At 38.7% G+C, this 17,837-nt stretch overlaps 1 protein-coding gene across 1 annotated transcript in view; it reads left to right on the plus strand.

The window, feature by feature from the left end:
* Positions 1 to 17,837, plus strand: part of LOC128663052 (organic cation/carnitine transporter 2) — a 190,834-nt gene that overhangs the window by 140,088 nt on the left and 32,909 nt on the right. The window contains exon 5 of the mRNA XM_053717191.1: positions 6,040 to 6,166. Within this exon, the coding sequence (XP_053573166.1) occupies positions 6,040 to 6,166 (127 nt within the window). The remainder of the gene's footprint in view (positions 1 to 6,039; positions 6,167 to 17,837) is intronic.

Genomic DNA, 17,837 nt, shown 5'->3' on the forward strand with positions numbered 1-17,837 from the left:
TCTCTCTGTCTCTCTCCTCTCTCTCCCCTCTATCTCTCTCTCTCTCTCTCCCCCCCCCCTCTCTCTCCCCCCTCTCTCTCTCTCCCCTCTCTCTCTCTCTCACCTCTCTCTCTCTCCCCTCTCTCTCTCCCTGTCTCTCTCCTCTCTCTCTCTCTCTCCCCTCTCTCTCTCCCTGTCTCTCTCCTCTCTCTCTCCCCTCTATCTCTCTCTCCCCCCTCCCCCCCCCCTCTCTCTCTCCCCTCTCTCTCTCTCCCCTCTCTCTCTCTCTCCTCTTTCTCCCCCTCTCTCTCCTCTCTCTCTCCCCCTCTGTCTCTCCTCTCTCTCTCTCTTGCCCCTCTATCTCTCCCCGCCTCTCTCTCTCCCCCCCTCTCTCTATCTCTCTCCCCTCTCTCTCCCCCCCTCCCCCCCCTCTCTCTCTCCCCTCTCTCTCTCTCCCCCCTCTCTCTCCCCTCTCTCTCTCTCCTCTCTCTCTCCTCCTCTCTCTCCCCCCTCTGTCTCTCTCTCTCTCTCTCTCTCTCTCTCTCTCTCCCCTCTGTCTCTCTCACTCCCCCCTCTCTCTCTCTCCCCTCTGTCTCTCTCACTCCCCTCTCTCTCTATCTCCCCCCTCTCTCTTTTTCTGTCCACATCTCCCCTCTTTCTCTCTCCCCTCTCTCTCTATCTCTCTCCCTCTGTCTCTCTCTCCCTCTCCCCCCCCTCTCTCTCCCTCTCCCCCCCCCTCTCTCTCTCTCCCCCTCTCTCTCTCATTCTCTCTCTCCTCTCTCTCTCTCTCCTCTCTCTCTCTGTCTCTCTCTCCCCCCTCTCTCCACATCTCCCCCCTCTCCCCACATCTCCCCCCTCTCTCCACATCTCCCCCCTCTCTCCACATATCCCCCCTCTCTCCACATCTCCCTACATCTCTCCTCACTCCACATCTCCCCCCTCACTCCACATCTCCCCCCTCACTCCACATCTCCCCCCTCTCCTCACATCTCTCCACATCTCCCCACATCTCTCCACATCTCTCCCCTCTCTCCACATCTCTCCCCTCTCTCCACATCTCCCCCTCTCTCCACATCTCCCCCCTTTCTCCACATCTCTCCCCTCTCTCCACACCTCCCCCCTCTCTCCACATCTCCCCCCTCTCCCCACATCTCTCCACATCTCCGCACATCTCTCCCTTCTCTCCACATCTTCCCCCTCACTCCACATCTCCCCCCCCTCTCCCCACATCTCTCCACCCTCTCTTGAGCTGTTTGAGCTCTCTCCACGGCCCTTCACGGGCCTTCACGCTAGGCTCCGCCCCCTTCACAGGCTTTCGCGTTAGGCTCCGCCCCCTTCATGCTCGGTCACGCCCACTTCTGCTCGGCGCAGTCGGCAGAACAGTTAGAGACTTAGGCCAGGCGTGTTTGTCCTCGTGCTGTCTCTACTGCGCATGACAGCTTCGGACAAACACACTTGGCCTTTTATAGTATAGGATTTGGGCACAGTCTCTTAAAAAGTGTTGATACCCCTAATTGCAATAGTGGAATAGTGATATATTTAGATTTTTAACTGCATATTGCGTACAAAATGATGGATTATGATGACTATGCTTTTGGTTAGACAGAATGATCTGTCTTGTCAGCTGACTTTCAATAAATGCATAAATTAATAGTTTTGCTACATTATGTGAATTAACTGACTGTCTGCTAGATTACGAGTCTTGCGTTAGCCTCAAAAAGCAGCGTTGAGAGGTCCCAACGCTGCTTTTTAATGCCCGCTGGTATTACGAGTCTGGCAGGTACAGGTGTACCGCTCACTTTTTTTCCGCGACTTGAGCATACCGCAAATCCCTTTACGTCAATTGTGTATCCGATCTTTTTAATGGGATTTTCCTAACACCGGTATTACAAGTCTTGGAAAAAGTGAGCGGTACAGCCTCTCCTGTCAAGACTGATACCGCATTTAAAAGTCAGTAGTTAAGAGTTTTATGGGCTAGCGCTGCAACATAAAACTCTTAACTAAAGTGCTAAAAAGTACACTAGCACCCATAAACTACCTATTAACCCCTAAACCGAGCCCCCCCCCCCCACATCGCAAACACTTAAATAAAATTTGTAACCCCTAATCTGCCGACCGGAAATCACCGCCACTGACCTCCTAAACCGCTGCACTCCCGCCTCGCAAACACTAGTTACATTTTATTAACCCCTAATCTGCCGTCACTAACATCGCCGACACCTACCTACATTTATTAATCCCTAATCTGCCGCCCACAATGTCGCCACCACTATATTAAATGTATTAACCCCTAAATCTTAGTCTAACCCTAAACCTACCCCCCCTAACTTAAATATAATTTAAATAAATCGAAATAAAATAACTACAATTAACTAAATTAGTCCTTTTTAAAACTAAATACTTACCTATAAAATAAACCCTAAGCTAGCTACAATATAAATAATAATTACATTGTAGCTATTTTAGGATTTATTTTTATTTTACAGGCAAGTTTGTATTTATTTTAACTAGGTAGAATAGTTACTAAATAGTTATTAACTATTTAATAACTACCTAGCTAAAATAAGTACAAAGTTTACCTGTAAAATAAACGCTAACCTAAGTTACAATTACACCTAACACTACACTATAAATAAATTAATTACCTAAATTAAATTAAACTTATTACAATAAAATAAACTAAAGTACAAAAAAACACTAAATTACAAAAAATAATAAAATAATTACAAGAATTTTAAACTCATTACAAATAGCCCTTAAAAGGGCCTTTTGCGGGGCATCGCCCCAAAGTAATCAGCTCTATTACCTGTAAAAAAAATTACAATACCCCCCCAACATTAAAACCCACCACCCACACACCCAACCCTACTCTAAAACCTACCCAATTCCCCCTTAATAAAACCTAACACTACCCCCTTGAAGATCACCCTACCTTGAGACGTCTTCACCCAACCGGGCAGAAGTGGACCTCCAGACGGGCAGAAGTCTTCATCCGATCCGGGCAGAAGAGGACCTCCAGAGGGGCAGAAGTCTTCATCAAGACGGCATCTTCTATCTTCATCTATCCAGAGCGGAGCGGGTCCATCTTCAAGCCAGCCGACGCAGAGCATCCTCTTCCAACGACATCCAACTGAAGAATGAAAGTTCCTTTAAATGACGTCATCCAAGATGGCATCCCTTGAATTCCGATAGGATTCTATCAGCCAATCGGAATTAAGGTAGGAAAAATCCTATTGGCTGATGCAATCAGGATTGAGCTTGCATTCTATTGGCTGATTGGAACAGCCAATAGAATGCGAGCTCAATCCTATTGGATGATTGCATCAGCCAATAGGATTGAACTTCAATCCTATTGGCTGATTGCATCAGCCAATAGGATTTTTCCTACCTTAATTCCGATTAGCTGATAGAATCCTATCAGCCAATCGGAATTCAAGGGATGCCATCTTGGATGACGTCATTTAAAGGAACCTTCATTCTTCAGTTGGATATCGTTGGAAGAGGATGCTCCGCGTCGGCTGGCTTGAAGATGGACCCGCTCCGGATGGATGAAGATAGAAGATGCCGTCTGGATGAAGACTTCTGCCCCTCTGGAGGTCCTCTTCTGCCCGGATCGGATGAAGACTTCTGGCCGTCTGGAGGTCCACTTCTGCCCAGCTGGGTGAAGACGTCTTAAGGTAGGGTGATCTTCAAGGGGGTAGTGTTAGGTTTTATTAAGGGGGGATTGGGTGGGTTTTAGAGTAGGGTTGGGTGTGTGGGTGGTGGGTTTTAATGTTGAGGGGTATTGTAATATTTTTTACAGGTAATAGAGCTGATTAATTTGGGGCAATGCCCTGCAAAAGGCCCTTTTAAGGGCTATTTGTAATTTAGTATAGGGTAGGGATTTTTTTTATTTAGGGGGGCTTTTTTATTTTATTAGGGGGATTAGAGTAGGTGTAATTAGTTTAAAATTCTTGTAATTATTTTATTATTATTTTTTATTTAGTGTTTTTTTTTTTTGTACTTTAGTTTATTTTATTTAATTGTAATTAGTTTAATTTAATTTAGGTAATTCATTTATTTATAGTGTAGTGTTAGGTGTAATTGTAACTTAGGTTAGGGTTTATTTTACAGGAACTTTTGTATTTATTTTAGCTAGGTAGTTATTAAATAGTTAATAACTATTTAGTAACTATTCTACCTAGTTAATATAAATACAAACTTGCCTGTAAAATAAAAATAAATCCAAAAATAGCTACAATGTAATTATTAGTTATATTGTAGCTAGCTTAGGGTTTATTTTATAGGTAAGTATTTAGTTTTAAATAGGACTAATTTAGTTAATTGTAGTTATTTTATTTTGATTTATTTAAATTATATTTAAGTTAGGGGGGGATTAGGTTTAGGGTTAGACTTAGATTTAGGGCTTAATAACTTTATTATAGTGGCTGCGATGTCGGCAGCGGCAGATTAGGGGTTAATAAGTGTAGTTAGGTGGCGGCAACTTTGGGGGCAGCAGAGTAGGGGTTAATAAATAAAAAGTAGGTTTCGGCGATGTTGGGGGCAGCAGATTAGGGGTTCATAGGAATAATGTAGGTGGCGGCGGTGTCCGGAGCGGCAGATTAGTGGTTAATAATATAATATAGGTGGCGGCGATGTCGGGGGCAGCAGATTAGGGGTCAATAAGTGTAAGATTAGGGGTGTTTAGACTCGGGGTTCATGTTAGGGTGTTAGGTGTAGACATAAATGTATTTTCCCCATAGGACTCAATGGGACTGCGTTAGGAGCTGAACGCTGCTTTTTTGCAGGTGTTAGGTTTTTTTTCAGCCGAAACTGCCCCATTGATTCCTATGGGGAAATCGTGCACGAGCATGTTTAGCCAGCTCACCACTACCGTAAGCAGCTCTGGTATTGAGGTGAGATGTGGAGCTAAATTTTGCTCTCCGCTCACTTTTTTTGCGGCTAACGCCGGGTTTAAAAAAACCTGTAATACCAGCGTTGTTTGTAGGTGAGCGGTGAGCATAAACTAAGCGTTGGCACCGCACCCCTGTTAACGCAAAACTCGTAATCTTGGTGTGTATTCGTCTACTAATTTGTCATAATATATATAAAAAAAATCCCTCTTGTTGATGAAATATTTGATAAAGGAATGTATGGGGCAGATTTATAAAAAGGGCAAATGGCCGTTAGCGTGCAGGCTCTCTCATGTGAGCCTGCAGCAGTAAATTAAAGAAGGAGCCATCAAGAAAGCTGCTTCCTAACCTCAGTGACAGATTCAAATCACCCTGGACTAATCTAAATGGGGTGACGGAAACGCTATGCTCTTGCTCAGTTGGTTGTGCTAGAGTAGGGTGGCAGCATTTCACAAGCGACTACTTGTGCAATAATAAATACAGACAGCGAGTATTTGCAATCCTGGGGTGACAGGTTCCCACCATGCAAACCTTGTCTGTCCAGAGAATGATAAATCTGTTGTGTAGCTTAGACTATTACTCAGCTGCTATTAAAGACTCTTAATGTTTATGGTGGCTACCTGGAATTAATAGTGACTAGCAACAATATTTTTATGGAAGCACTGGAACAAGTATCTTAGAGGCTTATGTTAACAGTGTCACCATTTTTAGTGCTAGAATGTATTAATATCAATTTCAGGGTTGCAAGTGCAGCATACTGTGGTAGCACCCTAGTATCCTACAATACATATCTATATTTTTCATCAGATTCTTACCTTTCTCATACATATGGTCAGACCTGTCTTAGCTTGGGAATCTTCATATTCAAAATGACGTTAAAAATTTATATTAAAATTTTTGTTTTGCTTTTTTATGTAAGATAAAACACAATTATACTGATTATGCCGCATCCTGCGTTAATTGCTGGTGCTAAATAAATGATACCGGAGAGCAAAGTGCTAGTAATTGAAGATGACTATACCCTTCTGCTATCCTCTTCTTAATATTCCTACATTTGCAAACCATCCTTGTGCACAAACCTTTCCTGCTTGTGATATGTCACAATTATTCTATGGAATATATATATATAAAAAATTAAATGTTACTAAAATGTTTCATTCATTTGTAGGATTATCCCTGAATCTCCGCAGTGGCTAATATCTCAGGGAAGGATAGAGGAAGCAGAAGCAATTATACGAAAGGCTGCAAAAATAAATCGTGTTCCAGCCCCACCTGTTATATTTAAAATTGCTGAGGTAAACATGTTTTTTGTATATTTTTAAGTGAAAACTAACAATTATTTTAAAGGGAAATGAAACCCAAATTTTGTCTTTTATGATTAACATAGAACATATATTTTTAAACAGCTTTCCAATTTACTTCTATCATAATTTTGCTTCATTCTGTTGGTATCCTTTATTGAAAGTGCAGCAATGCAATACTGGGAGCTAGCTGAACACACCGGTAAGCGAATTACAAGTGGCATATACTGTATGTGCAACCGCCAATCAGCAGCTATCTCCCACCTCCTGAGCATACCTAGGTATGCTTTTCAACAAAAGACACCAAGAGAACTAAGCAAATTAGAAAAACAAAAGTACATTTGACAGTTTTTTCAAATTGCATGAACCATCTGAATGATGTATTAAAAAAAATGTGGGTTTCATATCACTTTAAGAGATATCATTATTCAACATTAGATTAAAACAATACATTTGTACCTGTTGTACTACATTCTTCCCACAAATAGTTGTGTATAAACCTATAAGGCAATCAAATGTGATGTGACATGAACCATAATTGTTTTATTCCAAAACTTATTAAGTTTGAAAATACTGTAGTAGTCAAACATTGGCATTTTAGAATCTTAACCGGCATTTTAGAATCTTAACCTGCAGGGTCAACCCCTAAATACTGGGAAATGTAGATTTGGAAAATTTCTTGAGTAAGATACATATAATTTCTGGCTTTACAGAAATATTTCTTCACTAGTGCAAGGAGTTTTAAACCTGTCCTCATACCTCCTAGCAGGACAGATTTTCAGGATTACCTTGGCTGAGAGCAGGTAAACACCATCGGCTAGATTACGAGTTTTGCTGTATGAGTGAAAAAGCAGCGTTAAGGCTCTTTTTCACTACCGCTGGTATTACGAGTTTTGCAGGTTTAGCTGCACTGCACACTTTTTTAGCCGTAATTCAACGTAATTACCGCAGCTTTCAAAAAGTCCTTTTTCAATGGGACTTCTATAGCGCCGGTATTACGAGTTTGCCTGGGAGGCCAAAAAGTGAGCGGTACAGCCAATACCGTCAAGATCCATACCGTAAACCGAAAGTCAGTAGTTATGAGTTTTACGCTACAAAGCTGTAACATAAAACTCATAACTAAAGTGCTAAAAAGTACACTAACACCCATAAACTACCTATTAACCCTCTAAACCGAGGCCCTCCTGCATCTCAAACACTAAAATAAAATTATTAACCCCTAATCTGCCACTCCGGACATCGCCGCCACTAGAATAAACATATTAACCCCTAAACCGCCGCACTCCCGCATCACAAACACTAGTTAAATATTATTAACCCCTAATCTGCCGCCCCTAACATTGCCGCAACCTACCTACATTTATTAACCCATAATCTGCCGCCCCCAAATTCGCTGCCACTATACTAAATTTATTAACCCCTAAACCTAAGTCTAACCCTAACACCCCCTAACTTAAATATAATTAAAATAAATCTAAATTAAACCTACTATCATTACCTAAATAATTCCTATTTGAAACTAAATACTTACCTATAAAATAAACACTAAGCTGGCTACAATATAACTAATAGTTACATTGTATCTATCTTAGGTTTTATTTTTATTTCACAGGCAAGTTTGTATTTATTTTAACTAGGTAGAATAGTTAGTAAATAGTTATTAACTATTTACTAACTACCTAGCTAAAATAAATACAAATTTACCTGTAAAATAAAACCTAACCTGTCTTACACTAACACATAAAATAAATACAATTAACTAAATTACAAAAAAAAAAAAATTACACAAAATAAAAAATAAATTATCAGATATTTAAACTAATTACACCTAATCTAATAGCCCTATCAAAATAAAAAAGCCCCCCTCAAATAAAAAATAACCCTAGCCTAAACTAAACTACCAATAGCCCTTAAAAGGGCCTTTTGCATGGCATTGCCCCAAAGAAATCAGCTCTTTTATCTGTAAAAAAAATACAAACAACCCCCCCAACAGTAAAACCCACCACCCACACAACCGACCCCCAAATAAAATCCTAACTAAGAAACCTAAGCTCCCCATTGCCCTGAAAAGGGCATTTGGACGGGCATTGCCCTTAAAAGGGCATTTAGCTCTTTTTCAAGTGCCCAAACCCCTAATCTAAAAATAAAACCCACCCAATAAACCCTTAAAAAAGCCTAACACTAACCCCCGAAGATCCACTTACAGTTTTTGAAGACCCGACATCCATCCTCAACGAAGCCAGCAAAAGTCCTCAACGAAGCGGCAGACGTCTTCATCCAACCGGGCAGAAGTCTTCATCCAGACGGCATCTTCTATCTTCATCCATCCGGCGCGGGGTGGCTCCATCTTCAATGACGTCATCCAATATGGTGTCCCTTGAATTCCGATTGGCTGATAGAATTCTATCAGCCAATCAGAATTAAAGGTGAAAAAATCCTATTGGCTGATGCAATCAGCCAATAGGATTAAGCTTCAATCCTATTGGTTCATAAAATCAGCCGATAGGATTGAGCTTGCATTCTATTGGCTGTTCCATTGCATCAGCCAATAGGGTTTTTTCATTTTTAATTCTGATTGGCTGATAGAATTCTTGAATCGGAATTCAAGGGATGCCATCTTGGATAACGTCATTTAAAGGAACCTTCATTCTGCAAGAAGACGATTGAAGAGGATGCTCCGCGCCGGATGTCTTGAAGATGGAGCCGCTCCGCGCCGGATGGAGGAAGATAGAAGAATCCGTCTGAATGAAGACTTCTGCCCGGTTGGATGAAGACTTCTGCCGACTTCGTTGAGGATGGATGTCGGGTCTTCAAAAACTGTAAGTGGATCTTCGGGGGTCAATGTTAGTCGCCCTTTTAAGGGCAATGCCAATCCAAATGCCCTTTTCTGGGCAATAGGGAGCTTAGGTTTTTTTAGTCGGGATTTTATTTGGGGGGTTGGTTGTGTGGGTGGTGGGTTTTACTGTTGGGGGGTTGTTTGTATTTTTCTTTACAGGTAAAAGAGCTGATTTATTTGGGGCAATGCCCCGCAAAAGGCCCTTTTAAGGGCTATTGGTAGTTTAGTTTAGGCTAGGGTTTTTTTTTATTTTGGGGGGGCTTTTTTATTTTGATTGGGCTATTAGATTAGGTGTAATTAGTTTAAATATCTGATAATTTATTTTTATTTTGTGTAATTTAGTGTTGTTTTTTTTTGTAATTTAGTTAATTGTATTTATTTTATGTAATTAATTTATTTAATTGTAGTGTAAGGTTAGGTATTAGTGTAAGACAGGTTAGGTTTTATTTTACAGGTAAATTTGTATTTATTTTAGCTAGGTAGTTAGTAATTAGTTAATAACTATTTACTAACTATTCTACCTAGTTAAAATAAATACAAACTTGCCTGTGAAATAAAAATAAAACTTAAGATAGATACAATGTAACTATTAATTATATTGTAGCTAACTTAGGGTTTATTTTACAGGTAAGTATTTAGTTTTAAATAGGAATTATTAATAGTAGGTTTTATTTAGATTTCTTTTAATTAAATTAATGTCAGGGGTGTTAGGGTTAGGGGTTAATAACTTTAGTATAGTGGTGGCGACATTGGGAACGGCAAATTATGGGTTAATAATTCTAATGTAGGTGTCGGCGAAGTCGGGGGCAGCAGATTAGGGGTTAATAAATATAATGTAGGTGGCGGCGACATTGGGGCGGCATATTAGGGATTAATAACTGTAATGTAGGCGGGGCGGCATATTAGGGGTTAATAAGTGTAATGTAGGTGTCAGCGATGTCTGGGGCGGCAGATTAGGGGTTAATAAGTGTAAGATTAGGGGTGTTTAGACTCGGGTTTATGTTAGGGTGTTAGGTGTAAACATAAATTTAGTTTCCCCATAGGAATCAATGGGGCTGCGTTACGGAGCTTTACGCTCCTTTATTGCAGGTGTTAAACTTTTTTTCAGCCGGCTATCCCCATTGATGTCTATGGGGAAATCGTGCACGAGCACGTAAAACCATCTTACCGCCGCTCACCGCAGCGCTGGTATTGGAGTGCGGTATGGAGCTCAATTTTGCTCTACACTCACTTTTTTTGCCTGTTAATGCCGGGTTTTTGTAAACCTGTAATACCAGTGCTGTAGGTAAATGAGCTGTGACAATAACGTGCAAGTTATTACCGAGCAGCTCTTACCGTAAAACTCATAATCTAGCCGCATGTTTACTAATCAGATGATTATTTCACCTGTGCTCCAGTCAGATATCCTGAAAATGTGGCCTGAGGACAGGTTTGAAAAGTCCTGCGCTAGGCTGAGGTGTATAGGAGGGCACTATAGATTATGGGGTTACATATTGGGTTTCAGAACACCTGGAGTTAATTAATGTATGAATTAAAGCCCTTTTGATAAAAATATTTTTATGGAAGATGTAATGGTCCGTCCGTGAGTTTTGAAAGTATTTTGAGTGAGGCCCACAAATTGTGTTGAAATTTATTGAGGTTAATTGAATAGTTTGATATTTTTATAAAACATATTCATTGGTTTCCCTACACATTGCCTCACTGTCACAATTTATTGTTTTCCTTTTGTCCCCATGACATTAAAAATATGTTAAATTATAACGTCACTCATGTATGGTTCACTGAAAAACGAATCTTTATAGAAAGCTACAAACACTATTGTATATTTGTTTTCAAATATATGACATATTGTAGAATTCCGATGAATGCTTTACAACAAACTTTATACACACATCTCACCCAGTTTTGCAAGAGTTTCCATGGCATTCACGTCTCAAATCTTCACTGAATATATAATGTAGATCTTAAAAATAAATCTTAAAACAAAAATTGATCAGTCATCCATAAATCAATTGCTTTGAGCAGATTTAATGCATAAAAACCACACAAATAATAAAATACTGATTAATCTTGTTACATAGAAAAGGTTTGTAAAACACATCACAAGGGGAATAAAAACACACTACAACACATCAATAGTGGCCACTAATTCCACATATTACCACAATCTCGGCTAGATTACGAGTTTTGCGTTAGGCTTAAAAAGCAGTGTTAGCCGGTCCTAACGCTGCTTTTTAACTCCCGCTGGTATTACGATTCTTGCAGGTACAGGTGTACCGCTCACTTTTTTGGCCAGACTTGGAAATACCGCAAATCCACTTACGTAAATTGTGTATCCTCTTTTTTCAATGGGACTTGCATAGCGCCGGTATTACGAGTCTGCCAAAAAGTGAGCGGTAGACCCTCTCCTGTCAAGACTGGTACCGCATTTTAAAGTCAGTAGTTAAGAGTTTTACACTACAACGCCGTAGCATAAAATTCTTAACTAAAGTGCTAAAAAGTACACTAACACCCATAAACTACCTATTAACCCTTAAACCGAGGCCCTCCCACATCGCAAACACTAAAATAAATTTTTTAACCCCTAATCTGCCGAACCGGACATTGCCGCCACTATAATAAATATATTAACCCCTAAACCGCCGTCCCTAACATCGCTGCCACCTACCTACATTTATTAACCCCTAATCTGCCGTCCCTAATGTCGCCGCCACTATATTAAAGTTATTAACCCCTAAATCTAAGTCAAACCCTAATACCCCCTAACTTAAATATAATTAAAAGAAATCTAACTAAAAATTCCTATCATTAACTAAATTATTCCTATTTAAAACTAAATACTTACCTGTAAAATAAACCCTAAGATAGCTACAATATAACTAATAGTTACATTGTAGCTAGTTTAGGATTTTTATTTTACAGGCAAGTTTGTATTTATTTTAACTAGGTAGAATAGTTACTAAATAGTTATTAACTATTTAATAACTACCTAGCTAAAATAAATACAAAAGTACCTGTAAAATAAAACCTAACCTAAGTTACAATTATACCTAACACTACACTATAATTAAATAAATTAACTAAATTAAATACAATTAAATAAATTACATGCAATTACCTAAATTAAATTAAATTATCTAAAGTACAAAAACCCCCACTAAATTACAGAAATTTAAACTAATTACACCTAATCTAATAGCCCTATTAAAATAAAAAAGCTCCCCCAAAATAAAATAAAAAACTAGCCTAAACTAAACTACCAATAGCCCTTAAAAGGGCCTTTTGCGGGGCATTGCCCCAAAGTAATCAGCTCTTTTACCTGTAAAAAAAAATACAAACAACCCCCCCAACAGTAAAACCCACCACCCACACAACCAACCCCCCAAATAAAATACTAGCTAAAAAACCTAAGCTCCCCATTGCCTTGAAAAGGGCATTTGGATGGGCATTGCCCTTAAAAGGGCAGTTAGCTCATTTGCAAGCCCAAATCCCTAATCTAAAAAATAAACCCACCCAATATACCCTTAAAAAAACCTAACACTAACCCCCTTAAGATTGACTTACTGTTCTGAAGATCCGACATCCATCCTCAAGGAAGCGGCAGAAGTCTTCATCCTACCAGGCCGAAGTCCTCAACGAAGCCGGGAGAAGTCTTCATCCAAGCCGGGCGAAGTGGTCCTCCAGACGGGCAGAAGTCTTCATCCAGACATAAACAAATCTTAAAATAGATTGTACAATAAACAAAGGTCTTGCCATTTTGTCAATTACATTACTTATCAGATTCTAAGATTTATGAACAATACAAGACACCTGAATCTGAGAAACAACATATATTAATCATTTGTCGGCATTTTTTTCTTCTTCTTTTTTTTGCTCCTCATGGGGTTAGCCAGGAGGGGCAGGGGATAACGAAACAAAAAAAAAAAAAAAAAACACACATAACCCACCTACTCACTGTGTTTATACATCGGCAGGATTCCTGATCCAATTATATGGAAACAATTCTAATACTGCCATCTCAATAAAACTAATAGAGGATAAGAAAGGAGCTAATATCTGTTTTTGGATAGCTAGAGAGTATGTCTAAATAATAGCATACCACCCATATAAGAACTTTTTTATTCTTTTTTCTGAAGGAGTCTGAAGATGGTAAGATTCAAAAATAATCTGCTCCTGTATCGTCTGGAAAACAATAAATAGAGGGGGAGCTCTTCTCGCTTTCCAGCTCTTTAAAATACACTGTCTTACAGCTAAAATTATAATGTTTAAAGGGTAGACCCCACGATAGTCTTGATTACTGGATGTCTTAAATAATAAGACGATATCCTGGAATGTGAGGGAGACAGATATTAAACAGTAGAGGTGATAATGGGCATCCTTGTCGGGTACCACGCTGCAATAGGATTTTAGAAGAAGTAGTCCCATTAACCACTAAATACGAAATAGGATCTGAGTAAATTCTATGAATGCATTGTGCAAAATTACCTCTGATCCCAAATTTTCCTAATGAAGTAAATAAGTGCTCCCAGACTATGGAGTCGAACGCTTTAACTGCATCTAGTGTTAAAACTGCCATATTGTGTCTTCTGTTTAGCTGCTCATGATTCCATGCATAATCCAAAAAAGTTGTTAATTTATGTATATTCTTGCTAGAATTTCTATTGGTCATGAACCCAGATTGATCAGGATGAATACGTTTTTGTAGGCATAGCGAGAACCTACTAGCTAAAATAGCAGTTAAAATCTTGTAATCAGAGTTTAAGACCGATATTGGTCTTTAAGAGGCTGGGTCCTCTACATCCTTGTCTTTCTTCAATATGAGGGAGATATTGGCCATTGAAAAATAAGTTGAGATCGGCGTATTGTCTGTGTAGTATTTATTAAAAAGCTGCTCTAAAATTGGTACTAATTCTTCCTTTAGACATTTATAGAACTCTGATGGAAATCCATCCGGGCCAGCAGCTTTGTTACCTTTCAATTTATCAATAGCATTACTAATTTCCTCTTTAGTTATAGGTTCATTTAATGTCTTTAAGTCATCCTCTGAACTTTCTGGGGTCACTATTTACTATGACCAAAATCTCTCTTGATTATCACGGTTTATTTCTACAGTGGAATATAGATTCTGGTAATAGGCAGCAAAAGTTTCGCAAATTTTCCCTGTTTCATACTGTCTAGTCTCTTTGTCTTTAATGACCGGTATAAAGTTTTTTTTCTTTCTACATTTAGTAAGACTAGCTAGATATTTTGCTGAACTTCCATGGAAACCCCTATAAAATCTATTTAATCTTAGTTCCTCAGCTATCGATTTTTGTTTTAGATAGAGATCTCTTTCCTTTCTAATAAGGATATAACTGTCCCAGTTTTGCTGTGAAGGATCCTGTTGAACCTGAATGTATCTCTTTTGTACACTTGTTGCCAATGCAGCTTCTCTAGCTTTAATCTTTTTTTGAACGGGTATTTTCTTTTTTGAACGGGCATTTAAATATGCTACAATCTCTCCTCTAAGGACAGCTTTGGCTGCTTCCCAAAAGATTTCAATTTTATTTCTATACTCAGCATTATCCATCACATATTCATGCCATTTCATTTGTAGCCATGCACAAAATCTGGGCTCAGAACATAGAGACAGAGGGAAAGAAAATACCTTATTCTGGGAATTACCTATGTTCTTCACTAAAATTGTTAAAGAAATTACTGCGTGGTCCGATATCTAGATCTCTCCAATATCGGGCTTTACTTGCAAAATAGAGAGTGATTCAGACACTAGGAAGAGGTCTATCCTGGAAAATGTTCTATGTGCACGTGATTCACAAGTGTATCTGAGGCTATCAGGATTTTGAATCCGCCAAATGTCTACCAATTTCATTTTATTACAAAATTTCTTAAAGTATTTTGACATATATCTGTTACTGGCTGTATTTCTTTGTGAGAATCGATCCAACTCAGGATCTAAAGTCATGTTGAAATCTCCACAAACTACTAAATTTTGATTTTTATATGGAAATACTTTATTTTGGATTTTCTCCCAGAAATCTACTGATAATCTATTCGGAGCATATATGTTGCAAATTACAAACTTTATATCTTTAACTAATATTTGAAGTAAGATATATCTCGCTTGACTATCAACCTCTATCTTGATTATTTTGTAATCTAATTGTTTATGCAATAAAATTCCTACGCCGCATTTTCTATTTGTACCTTTAGTAGAAATTACTTCACCAACCCATTTAATCTTTAACTTAGTTGCTTCCATCTCAGATAAATGGGTTTCCTGTAAACAAACCACGTCAGGCTGCATCTTGCCTAAAATTTTAATCACAAGTTTACGTTTCACTGGGGATGATATCCCCCCCACATTCCAGGATAAAATCCTCCCATATCTGTCATCCTGTTTATTACAATTCATCTTCCTGATTCTTCTCTCTTTCCTTATCCTTCTTCTCTCTCTTCCTCCTCTCTCCTTCCCTCTCTCTCTCTTTTATCCTCAAAAAACAGACAAAACAAAACAACAAAAAAAAGGAACATAATCCAACCATAGATCTTCACTCTAAACATCAAGATCAAAGCGCAGACATTTTGATACACATTCTGAACATGCCTTTGTTATCCCACAGTTTTTAAAAATTCAATAATTTCAGTTACTTCATTGAATACTTGTCTGCTACCTTTTACGTCTATTATAATTCTCGCCGGATACATCAACCATGCATTTATACCTTTATTTATTAACTGAGTACAGTATGGGGCCGTGATTTTTCTTTTAGCAGAAGTTTCACTGGAGAAATCCTGAAACAACAAAATCTTGTTGTTACCGAATATCACCGGCTCATTTTTCCTTTTCTTAAAAAGGTTCAATAATTCTATTTTATCCTGAAACTTCAGGAGTCTGAAGATAATCATTCTTGGTCTGGCTGCCCCGTTCTCAACATTTTTCCTGGGACCGGTTCTATGTGCCCTCTCCACAATCAGGGGTAACAGATGTGATGGCATACCCAGGGCCTGTGGTAAGGTCATAGAGGTAAATGTCATGAGATCTTCAAACTCCGGGAGCTCCGGAAGTCCAATAATTCTTATGTTATTGCGCCTGGAGCGATCCTCCAGGTCCTCCAGGCGCAATTGCATATTACTTATTTTATCCTCGTGTTTTTTAAGAAGTCCTTGCTGTGTGTTTGTCTGATCCTCTACTGCCGATATCCTTTCTTCGGCTTCAACTAATCTAATTGAAAAATGCTTAATTTCTGAAGTGAGTGTTGCAATGTCAGTAGAGATCACACCTAACTCTTTCTTGATAGAATCAAACTGGGGTGAGAAAATGGCCGCCAATTGACCAATTAAGGCCTGGGTGTCTATAACTAACGGAACTGAATCTGACATAATGTCTACGCTAGTGTCTGCAGTCTTAGTTCTCTTATCTTTAGATTTTGCCGGCATTTTTGGGGAACTAGAGTTTTTATTAATAATAAATTTTTCCATTGGTGAAATAGAAAAAAGGAGAGAAAATACCAAGTGATATAAATAATCTCAAACTTGTGAAAAAGCAAACAACAAACAAAAAAAAAAACCAGTGATGTGTAACATACAACTATTAATTTTGTTGATGCGTGTCAGTGTATATCCTATTTAAGAAAGGAAGAGACAAAATGTGTAAAAATAGGAAAATTTCCTAGAGAATAAGATTTAAATTTATATTAGTGTGTGTTGAGGTGGTGTGTGTGTACCGAAAAAAAAAAAAAAAAAGATTCCTGGAAAATAAGATTGAGTTTATATGCCAGACGGCATCTTCTATCTTCATCCATCCAGCGCGGAGCGGCTCCATCTTCAAGACATCCGATGTGGAGCATCCTCTTCTTCCGATGACTAAAACAGAATGAAGGTACCTTTAAGTGACGTCATCCAAGATGGCGTCCCTTTGATTCCGATTGGCTGATAGAATTCTATCAGCCAATCGGAATCTAAGGGACGCCATCTTGGATGACGTCACTTAAAGATACCTTCATTCTGTTTTAGTCGTCGGAAGAAGAGGATGCTCCGCGTCGGATGTATTGAAGATGGAGCCGCTCCGCACCGGATGAATGAAGATAGAAGATGCCGTCTGGATGAAGACTTCTGCCCGTCTGGAGGACCACTTCTGCCCAGCTTGGATGAAGACTTCTGCCTGTCTGGAGGACCACTCGCCCGGCTTGGATGAAGATCTTCAGGGGGTTAGTGTTGGGTTTTTTTAAGGGTGTATTGGGTGGGTTTATTTTTTAGATTAGGGGTTTGGACTTGCAAAAGAGCTAACTGCCCTTTTAAGGGCAATGCCCATCCAAATGCCCTTTTCAGGGCAATGGGGAGCTTAGTTTTTTTTTGCTAGAATTTTATTTGGGGGGTTGGTTGTGTGGGTGGTGGGTTTTACTGTTCGGGGGGTTGTTTGTATTTTTTTTTACAGGTAAAAAAGCTGTTTACTTTGGGGCAATGCCCCTCAAAAGACCCTTTTAAGGGCTATTGGTAGTTTAGTTTAGTTTTAATAGGGCTATTAGATTAGGTGTAATTAGTTTAAATTTCTGTAATTTGTTTATTATTTTCTGTAATTTAGTGTGTGTTTGTTTTTGTACTTAAAATAATTTAATTTAGGTAATTGTATTTAATTTAGTTAATTTATTTAATTATAGTGTAGTTTTAGGTGTTAGTGTAACTTAGGTTAGGTTTTATTTTACAGGTAAATTTGTCTTTATTTTATCTAGGTAGTTATTAAATAGTTAATAACTATTTAATAACTATTCTACCTAGTTAAAATAAATACAAACTTGCCTGTAAAATAAAAATAAACCCTATGCTAGCTAC

This window comes from Bombina bombina, chromosome 6 (genome assembly GCF_027579735.1).
Source record: "Bombina bombina isolate aBomBom1 chromosome 6, aBomBom1.pri, whole genome shotgun sequence".
NCBI lineage: Eukaryota > Metazoa > Chordata > Amphibia > Anura > Bombinatoridae > Bombina > Bombina bombina.